Source organism: Melopsittacus undulatus, chromosome 4, assembly GCF_012275295.1.
Source record: "Melopsittacus undulatus isolate bMelUnd1 chromosome 4, bMelUnd1.mat.Z, whole genome shotgun sequence".
Lineage (NCBI taxonomy): Eukaryota > Metazoa > Chordata > Aves > Psittaciformes > Psittaculidae > Melopsittacus > Melopsittacus undulatus.
This window is the reverse complement of record NC_047530.1, coordinates 84,826,092-84,847,115: the sequence shown is the minus strand read 5'-3', so window position 1 is coordinate 84,847,115 and position 21,024 is coordinate 84,826,092. Positions and strand designations below refer to the sequence as shown.

Sequence of the window (21,024 nt, the reverse complement as noted above, 5' to 3'; positions counted from 1 at the left end):
CCTAACTCTCCGGAAGTTGGGGGAGTGAGGGGGGGAGTGAGTGAACGAGCTGTGTGTGGACTTGGTTTAAACCACGACAATCAGTAACTGTGTTATTTATTTCCTCAGTAAACACACTGAGCTGATAGGAAGTTATTTATATACTGGAATAGACTAACAAAATTTATTGTTTAAGAGTAAATATGATACTACCATTAAACTATTTACAAAAGCACTAAGAACAGAATTAGTACGCATATTTTTTGACTAAGAGGAGATTTTAAGAACACTTTCTGTAGATTTTAAAAGTTACATCAATAAGTGATAAAAATTTTTCATATAGGTCTTATACTAAAATTGCAGACATATGGAGGCCAAGTTGACTGTATCTCTAATACGAGCTAAAATACGTACATTCAACAGAACCATTACATAGAATTGCAGTTACAACTCAAGTTTAGTTTAAGTCTTTTTTTTTCTCTTATGTGGAAAGAGGCAGATTTATACTTCAAGTATGAATGCTGAACACAAATTTTTAATCCAAGCGTTATTTTAAGTGCACCTGGAATTATTTATGGAGTCAATATAATGATTTATTTTTTTAAGCCAATAATAGATTTTGCTGGCTTTTGATTTTAATGCAATGTTAACTAAAAAATAATAGAAAAACAAATAATAATCTGGAGTAACAAGTCTTGAGGCCAAATGATGACCAGATGACACATAGCAATGCGATGGGCTCCCTCCAATTCAATGAAGCTCTCCATAGTTGTTTAAATTGAGAGGTAGTAACATCAGAAGACTTACTTGAGACTCTCCTGGGAGCTGGAGGAAGAGCGATCTGACTGTGGCAAGGACACGATGCTGTCAGAGTTCTTCAAATGTGACTGCAGAGCTTTCTGGTAGGAAGACTCCAAGGTGTGGTACAAATGCTCTGCCTCTCGGCTGAAGTGACTGTGGAAACCCCAATAACACCTGGAAACAAGGCACAATACAGTGAATATTTCCTTGTCATGTTTTAGGGGGCAGCAGAGCACAGGCAGAGTCAGAACCCTGTCATTATTGGCTCATTATACTAGTAATTTTAACCATCTACTGCCCCTACAACACATTTAGTATCACTTTCTTCAACCCATTCTAACAGGCACACAGAAGACAAACCACATGAAAACAGGAAGAGAGGAATGCACCATTTGGTGTGTTGTAAAAACACAAGTAGCCAACAAACCTTTATTACAGAAGCAACCCTCATCCCTTTGGCTGTCTATCATACACATGAGATGGTAGACCTACTAGACTAACACTAGTTTGGGACTGGATGCTCAATAGCTACTTCAAAAACACGCCAAAAGCAGAACACATACATGCGCCTGATTCAGGAAAACACCACCAGGTGTTGTTTGCTTCCTTAAGTTTAACAAACACTGAGTTAAAGCTATTGAGTGTCTTTTTGGGAAAAAACAAGGAAAAGGAAAGTGATGTTCCTACAGATTTAAAATCAGTGTCATGCTGAAAATAAAAGAGCATTTTAAAATGAGGGAAAGATTCTTCTCTGGTCCAAAACTCCTGGCTTATGGTTAAACACGATTCATTCTCATCATAAAGGAGATGAAGACGCTCAGCACTTTTCAGGGGGCAATTAATGGGCAGTTTAAGAGTAAGACTGTTAAGGCAAATGAATCAAGGATTGTCCTCAGTGCCTCATGAATCACATGCATTCTGGTATCACTAGAAGGAAACAAATTTCTTTCTTACAATCACCCACACTGCTAATTAAATGTGAAGAGAGAAATAAGCAAGTTTTCTGAAGTCTCATGCCATTCCCCTAGTTGTCTGTTCAGCTTAATTAGTCACCTTCTGTGAAGTCTCAGTGCCTACTGTATTTTTCATTGATGGACATGTTACCTTTCAAAAGGTTTTTAAACAGTCCTGCTGTGAAACACCTCTGTTTATAATACAGCATTTAGATTGATAAAATCTATTGTTCATTGATCTAATGTTTCACAGCATTCTCTTTCTGAAGAAAAAAATTTCTGTAGCTTTCTGTTCAGGAGAGCATGATCCTAGTACATCAGCATACTAATATAAGCGCAATCACATAACGGAAATTTAAGAGATATTATTATTATTGCAGTGTAATAAAATATTTAATTAAGATACCAGTTAGCAATGTACTAGGACAAGGACTTTAATTTCAAGAGTAGCAAATAACTATAGACTATTTCAGCTGGAAGCGACCTAGAACAATAATCTAGTTCAGCTGCCTGACCAATTCAGGACTGACCAAAAGTTAAAGCATGTTATTAAGGGCATCCAAATGCCTCATATATTGACAGGCTTGGGGCATCAACCGCCTCTCCAGGAAGCCTGCTTCAGCGTTTAACCACCCCTTTGGTAAAGAAATGCTTCAAAACATCCAATCTAAAAGCTCCCCTGGCACAGCTTTGAACTATTCCCTCTCATCCTAAAACTGGATACCAGAGAGACAAGACCAGCACCTCCCTCTTCCACCTTTCATCCTCAGGAAGCTGTAGAGAGCCTCCTTTTCTCCAAACTAGAGAAGCCCAAAGTCCTTAGCTGCTCCTCAGAGGAAACTGACTTCTTCAATTGTCGGGCCCAGAACTGCACACATTATTAAAGATAAGGCTGCACCAATGCTAAATACAGCTGGATAATTGCCTCTCTTGACTGGCTGGTTATACTGTGTTTAATATACCCAAGGATGCAGTTTGCCCTCTTCACTGCCAGGATACAACACAATCAGCACTGGACTGTCAACCAGCAGCCCCAGATCCCTTTCTGCAGGGCTACTCTCCAACCACTCCTCTTCCAGTTTATACTCAGATCAAGTATCACTTCATTCTAGGTCTTGCATACAAGCCAAGAAAAAAAAAATCAGAAATAATAATATTTTTGTACTAAACAGGAGCAATCTCAGTTAACTGCAGGCAACTGAAATGTCAAAAAGACAGGCAAAGTTACAAGTTCTCTATTCTGGACTCTTAGTTACATGCTCAGACAGAAAATAGCAATAAAATATTACAAGAACAAAGTGAAACCAGTGAAACATTATTAGATGATGCAAAACATATATAACTCACCCCCATGTCATCAACCTCATATGACATCACCTGCTGAAGTATGCAGTCTCATTGAAGTACACACTCCCACTGAAGCCAAGGCAGAGCTGGCATGAACTGCCAGGAGAATCTAACTTGTCTGGACTTCAATCTCCAACATGCAATAACACTGACAACACAACAGGGGCAAAGAAGAGGAGGAAGACGAGACACCAACAACAGCATCCACTTACTTTCTTGCCTCTATCCTGGCTTCAGAGTCTGCATCATGAATTCCCTTCTTTATTGTTTCAGCTAACACTGATATGTGTCTGAAATAAGGAAAACATTATCCAGCAATACAAAAAGATGCACCATACAAACAAATGAGTAATTTGATTTTGCCTTGGTTGAGTTCATCACATCTTCCCATTTCTTTTGTAGCTTTTATTTACTTGGTCTTACAAATCAGTTTTCTCTCACCTACACTGCTGACTAGGAAAAGTCAAGCAGCATTCTTCAGAGGTCAGTCTTCAGGTAGCCATAGAAACTGCCTGGGTGCAAAACCACTCTCTTAACTCTTAAAATAGTCTTGTGCAGTCTAGGGCTGAGGAAATTGTGTCCCAGTCTCTATTCCCCCCAGTTACTTTAATTGTTCATTAGTCTGAAGTCCTGTAGGAGCCTCAGAACCTCCCAACAGACATTCTGTAGCCTTCACTTCATCATCTCACTTTAGGGTAAAAAGGGAAAAAAAAAACCAACAAACCAACAACCCCCCCCCCAAAAAAAAAAAAAAATCTGTTGAGTTCAGAGATTCACTCAGCCAGGTTTTCAAGGCTGGCATTGGAGATAGATCCGTTGAACTCTGACTGCCAGAACAAATAGTGTGTGTGCACATACGTACATGCTTTTTTGTGGCAAAAAACTCTACAAGAGCTACCTGATATAATCTCACCTCCTAGATTATCCTTTCTCCAGAATTAACCCCCCAGACATATGCAAGAAATCATTAACCAGTTTGTTTTCAGAGCTTACCTTTCTAGGGAATGTGTCTGCCACTCCTGCAACAACAAATCTAAAAATTCAAAACAGCGCCTGAGAGAAGAAAGAGAAGAAATTATGAGTTCTCAGAGTTAACAGAGACACACACTGACTTGCCATACCTGCTTTTGAATAACAGCTGTCTTTTATTATGAAGTTTTTTAGGACATTAGCATTTGGCAATGACCTTGATAACAAACATCAAATGCCACCAATACAGAGTCTGAAATAGTAACTGGAGTCTGCTTAATACAGAAACTCTGGATAGAGGGCTTCATAGAACACAATCCAGAAAGACCCTTTTTTCATTAAATGGGATACAGGCCCAGAATATTCATGCTTTCTGTATTTTGTCCCTGTTAAGACTTCACACAGAAACTTCACATTTAGCTTCATGTGGAGACAGATCTTTTCATATTTAATCTCCCTTCCTCATTTCAGGAAACAAAAGCACAAGTGCACTGTTATTTGTTCAAGGTTTGTCACCAAATTCAGCAATCACAAAGCTTTTTTTGGCTAAGTGGAAGAGAACTAGCTAATCTACATGGACTGGGCAAGAGTCTCACAGTGAGGGAGTAGACTGAAGTACACTTAGATTTTAAGTGCAGAGGAGACCATTAACACATCCAGTTCAAATTCAGATGATGACATTATAGAACACTACTTCTGCTGATTGGCTTAAAGAAAACATGTAACTGTAACTGCTAGTAGTGGAGAACAGGGACACATCTGTAAAAAAGCCAAAATAATACGACATTATAATGAAATCTAAGCACAAAGTTCAGTTTAACTTTAAAAAAAATCTCTGTGGAAAAGTCACTTCTCTGCAGTACTGAGACTTATACAAGAGAGCTGACTTATCCCAGTTCATGGGGGAGAGCCAGATGCATCCTTCAGGTGTACATATCAACCCTTTCCATGAATAAATACAAATACATGAATGTTACCAGAAGGTACATGTGAACCTATTTACTGGTAAAACAAAAGTAAATTCAAACTTAAGGCTTACCTTCTAACTGCAACAGACTTAGAGGTACAATTACTGGTTATGATGGGTATTAATCGAGGGATGTGTGTATGCTAGAAGAAAACAAAAAACAAACAGGGAGAAAACTTTGCGCAACAGTTCCATGGAACAAGAAGCTATCTCTTTCAGCAGCCTGACCCAGAATGCAGATACTCCGTTCAACTCTTAAAAATAGAACTGCTAAGCAAAGGAACACTAAGATACAGGCAGATATTTTGATCATTTGTTAAATACCTTCAATATTTTATTTTCTTCTATGATGACAGGCTGCAGTGAATCAAGGAGCTGAAGTCACACAGTAGGATTTAAACTGTCAGTGGTGACAACTTGAAAGCTATCAGGCTATCTACAGCTTCCCCAATGAATCATTAGACAGATGTCACTTCTGTGACCTAATGGTTTCAGGAAACATGCACTGTCTGTGAGGAGTTTTAGAGCATAATTAAGAGGATGAGTGTGTCCTGCAAGGCAGGTTTAAAGTCAATTCAAAGAAAAAAGTTTGCTCAGCTCTTAGGGGGATGCAAATACCTTACTCTACAAAGAAATATTCTTCCTACTATTATGGGAAGTTTAACTATCATCATCTACACAAAGCTGCATGACATGTGAGATAGACAAGCCCAGCACAAGCAGATAAGTAGATCAGGCACTTAATCTAATTTTTATTGTCTCAACATTCTTATTTCCTCAAACTCCACAGTATTTGGAAATAACATTGTTCTTTTTTGATGTATACTTACTCGAATGATTAATCTAACTGCTACAACACCAGAAGTGGCCATGACTTTGGCACTATTCGGAATTAGATTAAAAATTGTTGGCATGATGGCTTCTGCCCCATGGTCAAACTTGTTTCCCAGAACTGATGATAAATGTCTGAAAAACAGAATGAAGTCATGCTGGTAAGTCATGCTGAGGATTAAGCAAGTTCTACAGAAATCAGACACAAGCACATCTGATATCTCAGTCTTCATAACTGTCATCTCCTCTCCAACTCCGAAGGGGAGAACACACCACATTTGAAAAAACAGTTTCTTCACTTTCTCTTCAAATGTTTGTACTATACCCATCTGAACTCTGAGAAACAGTAAGTTCAGCATAAAATAATGTAACTAGCACAGCTAAAAATTTATTACCAAATGGGATCATGCTGAAAGAATGTATTTTTCTGAACTTGTTAGTATATATTACAGTTCCTCTGAATCTCTCTATTTTGCTTGAGATACATAAACTTTAAAAAAGCTGTAAAAAACACTGCAGCACCCTTCTTCTTGAAGCATTTCACAGAGGATAAATTATCAAACATAAGCAGCCCAGCCCAAGACAGAACAAAACAGGCATTTTCAACTTTATTGTTCAATCCTTCCCTACTCAGTGCATGAATGTCCAGCTTGCTCATTCGTTCAGCATGTTTCAACTCAGCATCATTTAAAACTAAGGAACACAGTTTTACAGAACTACAATTAGTGGCCAACATGGATGTGGTATTAAACAGCTGTAGCAAAAGCATGTTCTACCTATAGCCATGTAGTACTAGCAGCCCACGTTACATCCTAAATGTGTTTTAACCAGTGCCTGTTCTTTTTTTCTACATCACAGTTCAAGTGTATCTAGAAAGTAAACTCACCCCAACGTGATACAAGCTTCTCGTACTACTTGAGACCGCAGGTCTTTAGCAGATAATTTAAATGCTCCATCCAAAAGTCTTAAGTGCTGGAAGAAGTTATCATACTCTGCAGCTCCAGCCAAAAGTAAGGAGCGGATCTTTTTCAACTGTTAGCACCACAAAAGAAAGCAATGACTTTTAACGAGCAATAAATACAAGGTCAGTTATGTTCAGGGCTGATACTTGGTTTCCAGGATCCCTGTACAATTGTTCTTAAAGTCCAAGCAATTCTATTATTTCAGATCTTACATTCAACTCATAGGTTAACATACTAAATATGATAATGTAAACAACTAGCTATTACAGAAATCCATAACTGTCGTATATAGGTGCTCAAACTGATAGTTAATAACCCAACCATTACTTTTTAAGCCAAAATATATCTTAAAGGTTCTCCTCTACTCCCCTTAGAAACCAACTATTTAAAGCGGCTTCTAAAGCTTAGGTCCTCTTACAGTTGACTATTAAAAAGATTACTGGGACTTAAGGGGCATGGTTCACATTCAGATCTGAGTAATATTGATGTATCTAGAAGATGTCCACTGACTTCACTAAATTTATTATCTGGTTGTACCAGAAGTGGAACCCTGACCCCATCAAAATGGGAAATTTTCTATTAATATTACAGGGATCACCATATCATCGTACAGACATTCTTCTGGACACCTTCACAGGCCCTCATGTATACTGATGCATCTGTACAGTGCCTCCATTTAAGCTCACTGTTACACAGAACAGCAAACAAAAAAAAGAAACTGCCACTCAGATCTCTTAATACAGAATTTGACAGACATGTCAAAGTTGTTACACCAGTGATGAAACTTTTTGGTGTAGACAAGATCAAGCATCTATTTATATCATGACAACAGAGCTCACCTCAGTAAATAAAACACAGTCTTGGCATGCTATAACACATCTGATTTTCCACTTCCACATTTCCCACAGTCATATTTATTCAAAACTTATGTGTGTAAATTCTGAATTATTTTACACCTTCTTTTGCAAAAGCATAAATTACCTCTCTATAAGCAAAGTGATTTTCTGTCTCATCAGGAAGTTTAAAGATAGTCTAAATATAACTTTTGACACTCTTATTTCAGCATCTGCTAGCAAATATCTAGTTCTACATTTGGATTTGCTGTCTGACTTCCAGTTCAACCTGATCCTATCTCAACAGATTCTCATATACCAAAATAGCATTTTCCTTCACATGTATAAGGTTTAAATTCAGTCTCATAAGCAAACATTTTCCCCAAGCATGGTGTAACATTAACAGATGCTCACCACTTAAACTATGTTCTAGACATACTCAGGTTTTCCCAGTATCCTCTTCACGGGATTAAGCTCAGTACAGAAAAATATTAATAGAGTTCACATATGAAGTTCACTACTTACTGCAGAAACTCTCTGTTCCCAGTCATGCTTATCATCTGATAGTATCTCTCTTATTTTGTTTATGGATTCCTCAAGATCCCGGCTGGAATAGATCTGCAAATTTAAATACAGAGTAGCACCATAACGCAAGATTTACTCAAAAAAATCAGAACACTTCATAACTACATTCTTATGTCTTTTGCTCCTCCCTCCTTAAGTGTCATGTGCTAACCTTGCAATCAAAACTTACTAAATGACAAGATGATTAAAGGATCGTGTTTTATTATTTCACCATATTTCCACAATTTTAAACAGCATTCCTGCAGCTACTAGTGGCTGTGTTAGTAAAGACTTACAGAAGATCATGAGTGGATACATGTGCTATTCAGCTGTCCCCCATAAATAAAGTTCTGGTGAAAGAGAGGGGATATGTGACACACCTCTGCTAAATCTATTGCTTTCAGTTGTCATACTCACAACAGCAGCAATCCTGGAGACACAGGTCACCTTTACTGCTTTCAGTACCCAGATGGTATAGATGAAACATAGAGAGGCTTCTGTTGACTTACGTTTTTGTTTGACCAGACTGCACCGTGCAGCACACACATCCAGTTCCAGCCCCATAGTTACTCCTGTGATACCTCTTATCACAACCTTCCCACTCCCATTCCCACTTCTGAGGGTTTCACACAAACTATTGGCAGATACCACCATTTAAAGCTTACCTCCCTCCAACTTCTAACTTGCCTTCTCCTTGAATAAGATTTTTCAACATCACAATGAAGCACAGTTTGTCAATGATTAAGACTAGAACCTGCATATATCTTCAGTTTTTTAGTACTGTGTGTTTTAACATGTAATTTTACTTACCTGAACCGTTGGGACATCTTCAAATGCCTTAATAAAGTCTTCTTCATCCACAGCACCTGCTCCCTCTTTGGCTGCTGACATAAATGAAAAAGCCTTTTCTATCTTTTTAACAGTAGAATCAATTAAGAAACCACCAGCTATCAAGGCACTTATTAACAAGAAAGTTCACTATCCATGCAGGCCTCAGAGTGCTGCAGATGTAATAGAAGCAGAGACAGGGAAATTCAATGCCAGGAACAGACTAGACAATCACAGCATCCTTCAAGTCCTAGGCACAGAGGGCACATTAGGGAAGTCATTACAGTAGTCACTCAACAGGGGACATAGCATGAAAGATAAAAGGGAATATTTAATTATACAGATTTTATTTTAAAGGATTTAATCTTATCTATAATAGATGAAGGTGCAGATCTGACAGGTGCACAGACAAATTATAAGGAAGATAAACAGTCTCTGGAATATTAATCAGATTGGAGACTACCTAATACAGAGAACTTTCCTGATTTCTCTAGGTCACATGTAGAATTATAAACACATATGGAATTATTACTCACATTCAGAATTACCGCTCAGTTTTCTTTCTGCAGCTTCATTATAAGCAATGCCCAAAGGTCTTAGAAGAAAGCCAGTGCACTAGTTTTAGATTGCATGGGCTGAAGTTTAGCATGCAATCATAAACAGCCTCAGTTCAGCTAAAGAGCTGCAGCTACAAAGGCAAAAATCTACACACAGCAACATCGATGTGATTTACTCATAGCCCTCATTGCCTAACTGCACAGGTCCAGCCTTACAGGAATGCAAAGCACATTACAGGGATGTGGAGACTGCTTTGGGATTCATCCTACTGAAGTTCAACCATGGCATGCAGACAACATACACCATGATTTCAAAGGGAAAAATTTGTTACTGGATCTTGGGGGCCAGTCTGGAAGTGCCTGCATAAACTCAAGCATGAACACTATAAATTCTTCATATACAGGTCAATTTATATACGCTATCATCTTACTTGAGGACTTGGAGCCCAGAGCTACAGACCCAAGTCTGCGGGTAGTCCCCATCCCAACTCTACGTGAGTTTGCAGGGGCCTTTGAAGACGTAGAGGAGCTAGCTGAGGAGGGTCTGTTCCCATCCACGGAGTCTTCATCATCAAAAATTTTATCTGCCAAAAAAAGCACACTCAGCTGTAAATCTGATGAAGCAAACAGGCATCCCAAAAAACATGCCCATGCAACAGCAAACCTGCTGCATGCTCGGATCTGCTCTGCCACTAGAAATGGTTATCCACAAATGACCCCAGGCCATTGAAGCCAATCCTTGCTACTGAAGCCACTGTGTAAGTTTTTTGATGAATACATTAGATAAAAAGAATAAACTTCAAGTCTACAGAGGAAGATGCAAGCCACAGATAACACGTGGGGTGTGTACAGTCTGTATCTCTGATGCTTATATCTGAGAGCTATTCTGCCATGGGCTGTAGCAAAACCAAGACCATGATCAACACCAAAATCCAAGATCAATGTTTGGAGGGATAAGACAGCACAGGCTGCCCTGTCACACCCTGATAACAGCCTGCATCATACTGAAAATACAGAGTAACCCATGAAAGATGCATGTCAACACCCATGCTTTTGATAAACTACAGACCATTTATCACAGAACCCATCCAGAGCTATAAATCCATTTTATTCTTTTAAATGATCACCAGAGATTCTTTACAATTAAATAAAGTTACCTCAAATTCATAAAACCAAATACAAGGTGTATTAAAACTTACTGAACCTTCTGTGTACATCCAAAGTGAATTGTGGCCTCTATCTCTAAACATGAACGTAAATTATCTTAAAATGAATTAGTCACTTTGATTCCCAGTGAAGGTCACTTCAATTCCAAAGGAGTGCTTATATTGCAGTTTTACACAGATTAGCTAATCCACCTTATAAACCAGCCCTACGTTAAAAGGTGACAATGTGTTTGGACAGATGGTATAGATGGCACGCATTTATTGAGGCCAGAAAGCCACCTCAGTCCCCATCACTTAGCTACTCCACACTGTTTCATTCAAGATTTGAGACCTGCTTCATGTCCATCCCTTCCCAATAGTCCAACGTATGCACCCACTCTCCACCAGTTCAGGAACATTTCCTTTGCAAAATTTCTCTTGGTAAAAACTCAAACCAGGTGCTTTAATTCATCCCTACTCAGGAAAGCAGCACCTGGGAACACCTAGTAACAAATAAAGGCTCCTAGTCAGACACTAATTAATGATTTTCAATACAGGTTGAGCTTTCCAAAGGGAAGGAAACAAACTGGTAACAGTATAGACATATCCTAAGGAAGGCAAAAGACCAGCAAGCAAAGCCTGTATTGTCCTCAGGCCAATAGTCTTAAGGAGTTTTCCTTGCCTAAAGTGGTATTGGCTTATTAGCAGCTGGACATAAGAGAACAATCACAACATCTAAAAACCTAAACGCCACATTTCTAATGTGCACCCCTGTACATAATGCCAACACTCCAATCACAGCACATAAATGGTAGGGAGACAGCAGCATACAACACTTTAAGAAAGTAAGACAAGGATCTCTCTCCCCTTAATTTTAATGTTCAGGAAATCTTAGAATATGAGAAAGGGCTAGGAAAAAAAAGATAAAAGTAACATCACAAGGATAGGGGTATTATAACAACAGGTGATTTGGGACTGTTCAAAAGTGAACAGATGAAAGTGAACATATGAACTTTAACATAAAGGAATTTAAAGCCACACTGCTGAGAAGAACTTAAGTCACAATTAGAATGTAGGCTCTCTTTAACACAGTGCTGCAGTAGCCCTAGGGCAGCCATGGAGAACATTCGATCTCCCTACTGACACTGGTCATGTTCTGACATACGTAATTCAGAAATAATTTGAAAAGAGTTCATGAGAATAATTAAAGGATTGGGAAATACATTTGTAATTCAATTAAATGAAAATTCTCTGCAGGAGACCACTCAGCCTGGTGAGATTCTTTACAAGTTGCTTGATTATATTCTGTGTTAATGCAGCAACTCAAGATTTATTACAGTTTTCTAGTGTGATTTATTAATATTGTTTCTCACCTAACAGAAAAATATACAACAAGGCCATGAGCTGGAGCTTAATAACAAATTACATTCTGAATTACCTTGGTTTTTTTCTCCCCTTCTCCCCTTCATTTTTTGCAATAATCACAGGACTGACTCTCCGCAAGGCTAGGAAGTATGTTACCCCACAAATCCTACCGCAGCCAGTTCTTTAAAAAGTAAGACTGTTTTATTTGTTTGCTTTTGGTTTTGTTGGTCCCCTCAAAGATACAGTCTAGTTCAAACTGGAATTACTTCAAAAATATTATTTGGCGAGAATTGCATAAAAGGTCACGGCAGATCAATATAAATTTTAAAACATACAGCCTCTGAAGCCTCTAGGAAGTGATGCAGAAAGACTTGCACAGTCTTGGAATACAAAAACTTCTTGGTAAAATTTGCCCCAACTGCATTTATTTCAAAAGCTCCTATATACACTAAGCAAATGATTGTCACATATATATTCTACCAGTCAAGAGCAGGTCAATCATATTCAAAACAAAGATGCTTTTCTACTTCAAAACTTCTTTCATCTGGTAATTAAAGTCTCCATCAGCTGCTTTTCAAGCTATCTAGTCTTAGTTACTTTGCTTCCTCTTGGTATTTGCATTTTTAAAGCCTCACCCCTCTGAAAGGAGAAGAGGGTGTGGTTTGCTATTTCATATGATAAATTTTAAAAATCATAAAAACAGGTATTCAAAGGATCACACCCCTGTAGCATTTTACTAATTAAACTATTCATTTAAAACAAGCTTTTTCGAGCATTAGAATGAGAAAAAAAACCACCAAACACTACTCAAAAAAACCCAGCCCGCCCACAGTTCTGTGTATGCTAGAATTACAATCACATGTTCCTGTTCATTAAGTCTACAAACTAATCATTACATGTTTATCAAATCAGAATATCCCTTCAATATCCAAGCACCATTTTCTCATCTGAGCAGGGCAGAATGACAGCGCCACATTCAGAACTGCACACCAAGTCTTCCAGCAGCACGTGTGCAGGACAGAAAGAGAAACAAAGAACAGAAAGAAACCTGAACATGGGAGTACAGAAAATAAGAGAAAAGCAAGCTACCATACATTACCATTAAAAAGACCTTTTTTCCCCTCATTCATTGTCTCTTGTTCACAATAATTATTTGAACTAGGACCATATTTTTCTGCAAATCACAAGGTGGCAAATTCATCATGGGTGTAACTCTCAACTTCATCAGAGGTGCAGTGATGCAAAATCAGTGCCACATTCTAACATTAAATTACCATTGATGTTCTCCCATTCCAAGACACCCCCCCCCCCCCCGTGCTCATTTATAAGGGCTACACAGTATTCTCTGTCAGAGACATGCCCTTATAAAAGAGGCCTTTGTCTGCTCACTGCTCTGCTGTCTCAGAAAGAGAACACTATTTGCTTTACATTTCTTAATTGCTTTACATTATTTAAGAAGAAAATAAAATTGCTTACAAGTACATATCCTTCTGCAAATAAGCTTCCTCAACATTCCTTCATATTTTCCATAGCGTGCCCAGATGTAACAGTGCTTCACAGAGCGCCGCGGCTTTCAGTCCAGAACATAATCAATCTCTGCCCCTTGTATTCATTAAGCATGCTGTCTTCACACGTGGATTTAAACAGCTATGGCTTCAGTCCTCTCTCTACAACTGTAGCTCTGCAGGATTCTCATCAACACCCATGTCAGCCCAGGAAACTTCAACTCACTTCTAGGAAGTAATTTCCCTCTAGTGAGAGGAACCTGGGACAAATAATCTGGGATGAAGACGAGCTGAGTTCGCCTGGCTGGGCTGGCTTGCACTAGGAACCAGCCTGACTTTATCCCCTGGGAAGCGATAACAGGAGCATCTCAACAGCTGTCATCATTTGTCCATGACGAATAAATTTAGTCATTATTCATTTTAAAACGTAACCCCTTCAGGTCTGGGCAAGGTGTAAAATGGGGAGAAGAGACCATACTGCTGTTCAGGAACCACAGTGAACATGGGCCAGCATTTCCCCTGCCTGAACTGTCAGCCTGGGACCTTTTAAAGTAAAGTAACCGAGTCTCACATTTCCTGTCCAATGAAAGGAGATGCTTTCAAAAAAATTTGACATGTCAGATTCAAATCTTTTATTTATTTGTCTGTAAGCTTTAGAGAAAATAAATACTCTGTAGTGACTATAGACTGGGGAAAAAAACTTATGATTCTGCTTGTCCCTAATGAAGATGCCCTGCTGTGGTCTTCATGTCCATCTCTGTAAGGACTAAACTTGCTCTGGTCCTGCTGCAGCCACATGTCCCACCTCCAAGTGCCAGTGCAGCTGAAGTATGCAAGATGGATACTTTTAAGTATCAGCTACATCTCTCTCAGAGGTACCCACCTTTTGGGTGTAAAAGGTATATGGCATCAGAGGAACCTGCCTTCCCACCCATCACATGGTGCCCTGCACCAGGAGTAGACACAGAACTGCTAAAGCTAACATACATTTCACCCTATCAAAGTCCCATGCTTAACCCCTATGAGGTGGTCAAAGCCCAACTCCCTGAAGATCTGAGAGCTGCTGTAAAAGCTGAGAACAGGCACTGGCAAACCCACCGATGCCAAAGCAAACAGGGTACGTTACTCCTTAGTCCTTTTTGCCAGACATGACTCCATGTGCATTGGTCAGTGTTCTGGAGACAGACATCCCCATGACAATTCACCTTATGCCTTTCCCCAGGGCCAGCGTCTGGCACCCCCCTCTGCAGCTGTGAGTCTCAAGGGAGACAAGGCACAGTTCACTACTACCTGTGGGTGTCCCAGCAGCCTCCAAGCAAGTCAGCTGCAGCTGAGCTTATGTGTCTCCATTAGCACACACCTAACCCACGCATGGCTTAGCTGCCAGGCTGCCTAACAAACAGGTATTGTGTAGGTTTCTCCAGGAAAACAAGGTCATGAACCCACTAAAGGGGCATATATATACTCCTCCGCAGGATTACATGTTTAAAACCAAAGGTGCCACAGCCACAAGCAAAAGTACACAGGCATAGCATGTCATTAGGGTTTCTTCCTCAACAATCTCCCACAGTTTCCCAGCTGCTCCCACCTGGCCCCAGCTGCAGCCTCTCCTTTCCGACCCTCCACACCAGGCCCAGTGTTTTGAGCCTTTAAAATGCCACCTACCTGGGCTCAGTGACCCCGGTCAGCCCCTCAGTGCCACCTTAAGGTCCAGTTCTCCCAGACTGACACAGCCACCAGTCCCAGCCCACCCCTGCTGCCACCTTCTGGCACTATCTGATGAACTACATCATCACTCTTCAAAACTGGCTTTGAAGTGGATTCCCAAAAACCTGACCTCAGCAGGGATCCCAGCAAGAGCTCACCAGACTGAGCCAACCACAGCAATGACTGCGGCTGCAAGGATATGTATACGACCATTACCTTGGCTTTTCCTCCTGTCTTGTATATATAGCCCTGTTTGAATCAGAACATGTAAAATTGTGCATAAGAGTCTGGCTTCTGAGTAACGTTTCTACTGTGTAAATCTAGGCAATATATTTATGACCATAATAAATACAATAAGCAATACAGCTGCCATCAGCCACAGGTAAGGTGGTACTTAAGAGACCCAAACAAAGAATATCATACCAGGTAAGTGGGCAAATGTTTACTTTAATAATCCTTTCAATATCCACATGCTTTTCTATAATCTAAAACGTTTCCATTTTACTTCCTTTACTGCATTATCTTGGCTGCTGCCCTATTCTGTCCATAAGCTAATGAAGCTACAGCAATTTCAGAGTACTGCTGTCTGCCAGTCCTCCTCTGTAAGCAGAAAAACAACAGCAATAATAAACAAAGCATGTTTGTTAGTGAGGAATCCTGTATTTATTAAACCAATTCCAGTATGATAAAGCTAACTGAGGAAATGGAGGTACACCCAGACCTGACCACATCCAACACCAAACTAGGCAGACACAAGTTACACACAGAAAGTAAACTCCAACTTTCACCTGAGAGAATAAGCAATGGCCTTGGTAACATTCAAAATCTGCTCCCAAGGACCCGCCTAGTAAGTCAGACAAAATCTTTCTGCAGAAGACTAATCTGGAATCATACAGCTACTGACTGATTCAAGTTACTTTTCTGTGAGATCTTATAATTTTCAATCCTGGAATCAGATGGCTCCAATTAAAATTGATCCATGATGACTTTGCGAAAGCTTGAGAACAAGAACCTTAAAGACTTGTAAACAAGAGACAAATAAAAAGGATTCAGTATTTATTAGCCTGTTTGCTTCAAAACACGATTTTAAAACCAGAAGGGTGGCAATATTAATGCCATCATATTAACAAGCCATAGCATGCACAGACATGCATTAGTAATACTTGGAACTCCAAAAAGTGCTTTTCAGAAACTTCTATTCATGAAATTGACACACCTGGAAATGGAAAATTTTCAGTTAGTGAAACCCTCACTCAGACATTTTCCAGCAAGAAAAAAAAAGAGGCAGTACAAAGCTTTCACATTCCTACAAGCTTTGTGAAATTAAGTACCTATTTCATTGCCTCCTATTGCTATGATACCGACTGAAAGAGCTACAGCTCAAAAAGCAAAAACAATTCACAAAAGCACCAAAAGCTGAGATACATCCATAAAAGTACCCAGGATTTCTCAGTTTCATTAATTACTTTAGAATAGTTCATATGGGCACCTAACAAGGATCAACCCCTACGTGCTAGGAACTGCACAGACACAGCATTCACCCCATCCTGATTAAAAAAAAATAAGTAAAAATCGAGATAGACACAGACATGCACGGGGTGGGGGGATGTAAATAAATAAGTGAGAAGAGATAAAGATCTTTTGTCCTCAAGGTCATCCTTGGAAACACAATATTCCCACAGTGCCCCTTCCAGCCAGCCATACATACAGCTTTCCCCAGACCTCAAGATCATCAGGAAATCCACAACACACACCAAAAAAACACACCCACCCCAAAAGCCCACATACTTAAAGTTGCAATTTAAAGAGCAAAACCAGCTTTTCCCTACCCCACACTTACCCTCCAGTCACCCAAAAGTTTGTCATTAGGCCTTGAAGGGCACCCACCCTCCATTCATAGCCAGGCTATCCATACAATTATCTCCCAGTGCAGCCTTCCACAAACACACCGACTATTTCAGAGTTTATTAAACACTCTACAACTGGGTGTTACTTCTGTGTTTCAGTGCCATAGCTTTTCCTGCTGGCTTGGGGTGCTGTCCCTCTTTTGTTCTGGGCCCCTGAAAACACCCTTTGCATTGCACTGTGTAGAAACATGCCAGCAGCAGCCCCAAGCACAGACACTATTCCCTCCTCACAGTGCTCTCGTTACCATAATCTTTACAGATAAAAAACACAAAGTGGGTCATATACCCTGAGCCCTAGAGATACACCAATCAATAAAAAATGCTATTTATACAAGGTGGACCAGGGGGATCTTTTAGAATCAGAAAATACTCTTTTCCAGAACTACAGGAATTAGTAGCCTTATTGCAGGACTGGTATAGCTGCAGGAAAGCATTCCTTCATTCCCGAACAGCAGATAAAGCACACTGGTTTCCATTTTAATATTAATCCTGTGTGCTGCCTAGTGCCAGTGTCTCTCCTTAGCCTTACTAAAGTTTAATTATTGAAGCAAACAGTTATATAGAAGAAAGCTAATTCTGCCTTTGTTCACAAGACAGCAAAACTCAATTCTGCAGAAGCATAAGGAGCTCCCTCAGGCATCGTCTCCACACACGCCCGTGGCAGGAATGCATCAGGATGAAGAGAAAGTAATGAACCTTTTCCCTCCCTGCCCTTACCTCCATGGTTTTAGCCAGATCTCTGCACTTGCTGGAAAACTTATGGCAGCAGCCTGGACCCTCTGTGTGTGCAGTGAGCCCTGCTCTGTCAGAAATTCAAATGGCAAAATGGCGTGAAGACTTCAGGATATTGGCAGAATCTGAATTCAGCTCCATTCCTAAATACACAGCTTTTTTCTACCTCATTTTTTCTCCCTCCTACTAAGGGCACAAATAGTGTCCCAAATATCTTCTTATCTTCTAAATATTATCTTCAAAAATGGTTTATGCATTATCAAAAAAGGGCATCTGCAAAATGGCTCAAGAAAAAAAAAATAAAAATCACATCACAAAGTGTTAGAAAAAGATGTTTTAATTCAGCTGTCCTTGACAGGTTGCTTGAAGCTCAGCCACATATGAAATAGAGTTCCCTGTATTTCCCAGGGCTGATACCCGGCAATGCTACAGGGAACGTGCTACTGAAGATGGTGCTAAACTGAGCTCCCAGGGAGACATCTGCTGGCAGTGTCTTGGCGTTTATTTGCCAAAACTCACATGAAGAAGCAGATACCTGCAGAATTGATAGGGGAAGTTTTGTCTTTTCTGGACTGCATATATCCCATACAAAGAGAATTAACTGGCACATCAGGAACCTGCAGCTCTTAAATGGGCAGATGCTTTTTACACGCAGAGGACAGGAGCACTGTGTACAGATGGAACAGGTACCTCCAGCCCCACAGACCAGGTTCAGATTTCCAGCTGTTAGCACCATCTGTTGCCATGACATCATAGGAAGAGACTTCTCCAGCCCACACTCCCAACTGGCATTCCTTGGACAAAACCCTCTGGCTACTCAGGTAATTATCACAAAGTGTAGCTCACCTAGATGCTGACTGTCCCAACACACACTGCTGTCAGCAAAAGGAAATTGCATTTTATATTGCTATCACTTACTGCATCATGAAGGGCTAGTCATTTCCTACTCATGTAAACACACCAAGGTGTAATGCATGGACAGCTAGCATGCAGAGCTGTATGAGAATGGAAAAAGCATCCTGACATTTTTAGGAGAAAGCACTGTTAACAAAATGACCAAAAACATTTACTGCTTCAAGTTGCACACAGCACATTTACACAGCAGAAATGCTACAGGATATCCCACTTCCAGTCACCACAAAACATCCTTCCCAGTGCAAAGCCTGCTACTGCAGACAACTCCTTGCAGCAGAAAGCTCTCTGTAAGTACCTACAAGGAGATAAAAATACCAAACTGCAGCCTTGTTTCCTTTCAGGACAGGTCTCAGGGAAGCTTGGTCAGTGAAGTTAACCCAGTAGGATGTGTTTGGAGGGATCTGGGGAAGCTATAACACCAGGCTTGTCTGAGACCTTCATTTAGGTGTATTTACGATCATAACAGAGGCAACATGTTGCCCAGTGCTTTGCATTTGCCAGACGATAACCCTCCTACGAGATGCTGCAGCATCCTAAACTTTCCAAGCAGCCCCCTCCAAGCCAAGAAACACAACATACGCAGTTATTCCTGAATACTGAAGGAAAAACAAGGGTGTCAGCCTATGTCTCCTACACAGTCACAGAAAACAGGAGCCAGGGCTTCTGTCCAAAGACATTCAACTGCATGGTTAAAAGCAAATGCAAGAACACAGGTACTAGAGCTGCAAAAACTGTCTGGTGTTACATACACTACACATCAATGACTCCCACCCAGAATGCCTGGCCTGATGCTTAATTTACTTTAATTAGATAACCACTTAAAATACTGTGAATATTCAGTGGGACAATAACCACGAGATAAGAATGTCTAAAACTGCAGGTGGCTGAGACAAAAGAACAATCATGAAAGGGAAACTAGGGAGCAATGGGCAGTGACTCCACAGCCAACATGCATCTTGAGAAAGATTGTAAACTACTACTACAAGTATGAACAGCATGACGATCAGGGATTTGCACCATAAATAAATGCTTCATCTTCATAAACATGCATATTGCTACAGACAGTGAAGGCACACATACAAGCAAAGTGTACAGACAAATTATGTTTATTTAAAAATAATTCAAAATTTAATATTATGGCCAAGGCCACGCTCTACATATGGTTACCAAAAGCTGGTTTGAGACACTTCTGACAAGAAACATGCCAGGCAATAACTTCAGGAACTCCTGGGATAACTGCTACGAGGTTAAAGAGTTCGGTCTGTGCTCTGCAGAGCATCCACTCCACCTGTCAGCAACGAAAAGGGATACTTGATGCTGACTTTTGCTCTGCAGTATTTTGCAGGACTGACTGGGTGCACTGGCACTCTCCTGATGTACTAAAAAAGCTAAAGTTTTTGCCCACTCCTAAGAAAACAAGCACACAGAGGAGTCTGCCCCACCACGTTGTCAATGCAACGCTATGTGAGCAAGCAGAGCCTAGCTTTGATAAGCTGTGTGCACACAGGATCTTACAAACCATAATTCTGCAACATTACACTAATGACAGTCAGCAGACAGTGCCAGCTTTCATAATGTCTATGTAAGCACAGTCAACTATAACCAGAGCTTAGATCAGCAACCCACTAGAACTGGTGAGAAATATTTATTCCCACATCACACTCATTTTGGTAGATATGAGCAGAGAGAAGCAATGATTTGCCGACAATCAAAACCACTTTGTTTACTCTATTTTGAGACACCAGGGATAAAACCCCAGTAACTGAATAGCTAGCATTTTACATTTCCCAGGCTCATTGTGGAAAAAGCACTGAAATCACAGTCAAGATCAGTGACTTCAATGGTAACTTTGAAACTGTTTGCTTTTCCTTAAAATAAATAAAAAACATAAGGAAAAAAAAAAACAAAACCAACCCAGCCCAGAACCAGGTAACAGCAAAACAGAAGTAGGTAACAGCATATGAAAACAGTTTTGACTCTAATGACACAACCTCAGAGCAGCATGTTTTATTTTAGTGAAAAAATGCTTGCTCGGTAACTTTTAAAATGAGGTTTCAATACTGATTACCTCAAATAACACTTTGCGGAGCTTTCTTTGTGTATGATTGAGATAGATTAGTTTGGGGCTTTTTTATTGACACAGAGGAAACAGGCAAA

The 21,024-nt window shown here is 40.0% G+C and overlaps 1 protein-coding gene across 7 annotated transcripts in view; it reads right to left on the bottom strand.

Annotated features, from left to right (window-relative positions):
* CLASP1 (cytoplasmic linker associated protein 1) overlaps positions 1-21,024 on the bottom strand; it is a 180,676-nt gene that overhangs the window by 89,921 nt on the left and 69,731 nt on the right. For 5 of the 7 annotated variants that reach the window (XM_034062675.1, XM_034062670.1, XM_034062671.1 and 2 more), the window contains exons 9-17: positions 10,023-10,175; positions 9,017-9,090; positions 8,168-8,260; positions 6,734-6,879; positions 5,847-5,982; positions 5,089-5,159; positions 4,074-4,133; positions 3,293-3,370; positions 787-954 (exon numbers count right to left, since the gene is read on the bottom strand). In XM_034062675.1, the coding sequence (XP_033918566.1) occupies positions 787-954; positions 3,293-3,370; positions 4,074-4,133; positions 5,089-5,159; positions 5,847-5,982; positions 6,734-6,879; positions 8,168-8,260; positions 9,017-9,090; positions 10,023-10,175 (979 nt within the window). The remainder of the gene's footprint in view (positions 1-786; positions 955-3,292; positions 3,371-4,073; positions 4,134-5,088; positions 5,160-5,846; positions 5,983-6,733; positions 6,880-8,167; positions 8,261-9,016; positions 9,091-10,022; positions 10,176-21,024) is intronic. The other 2 variants (XM_034062672.1, XM_034062676.1) reach the window with 1 other exon arrangement.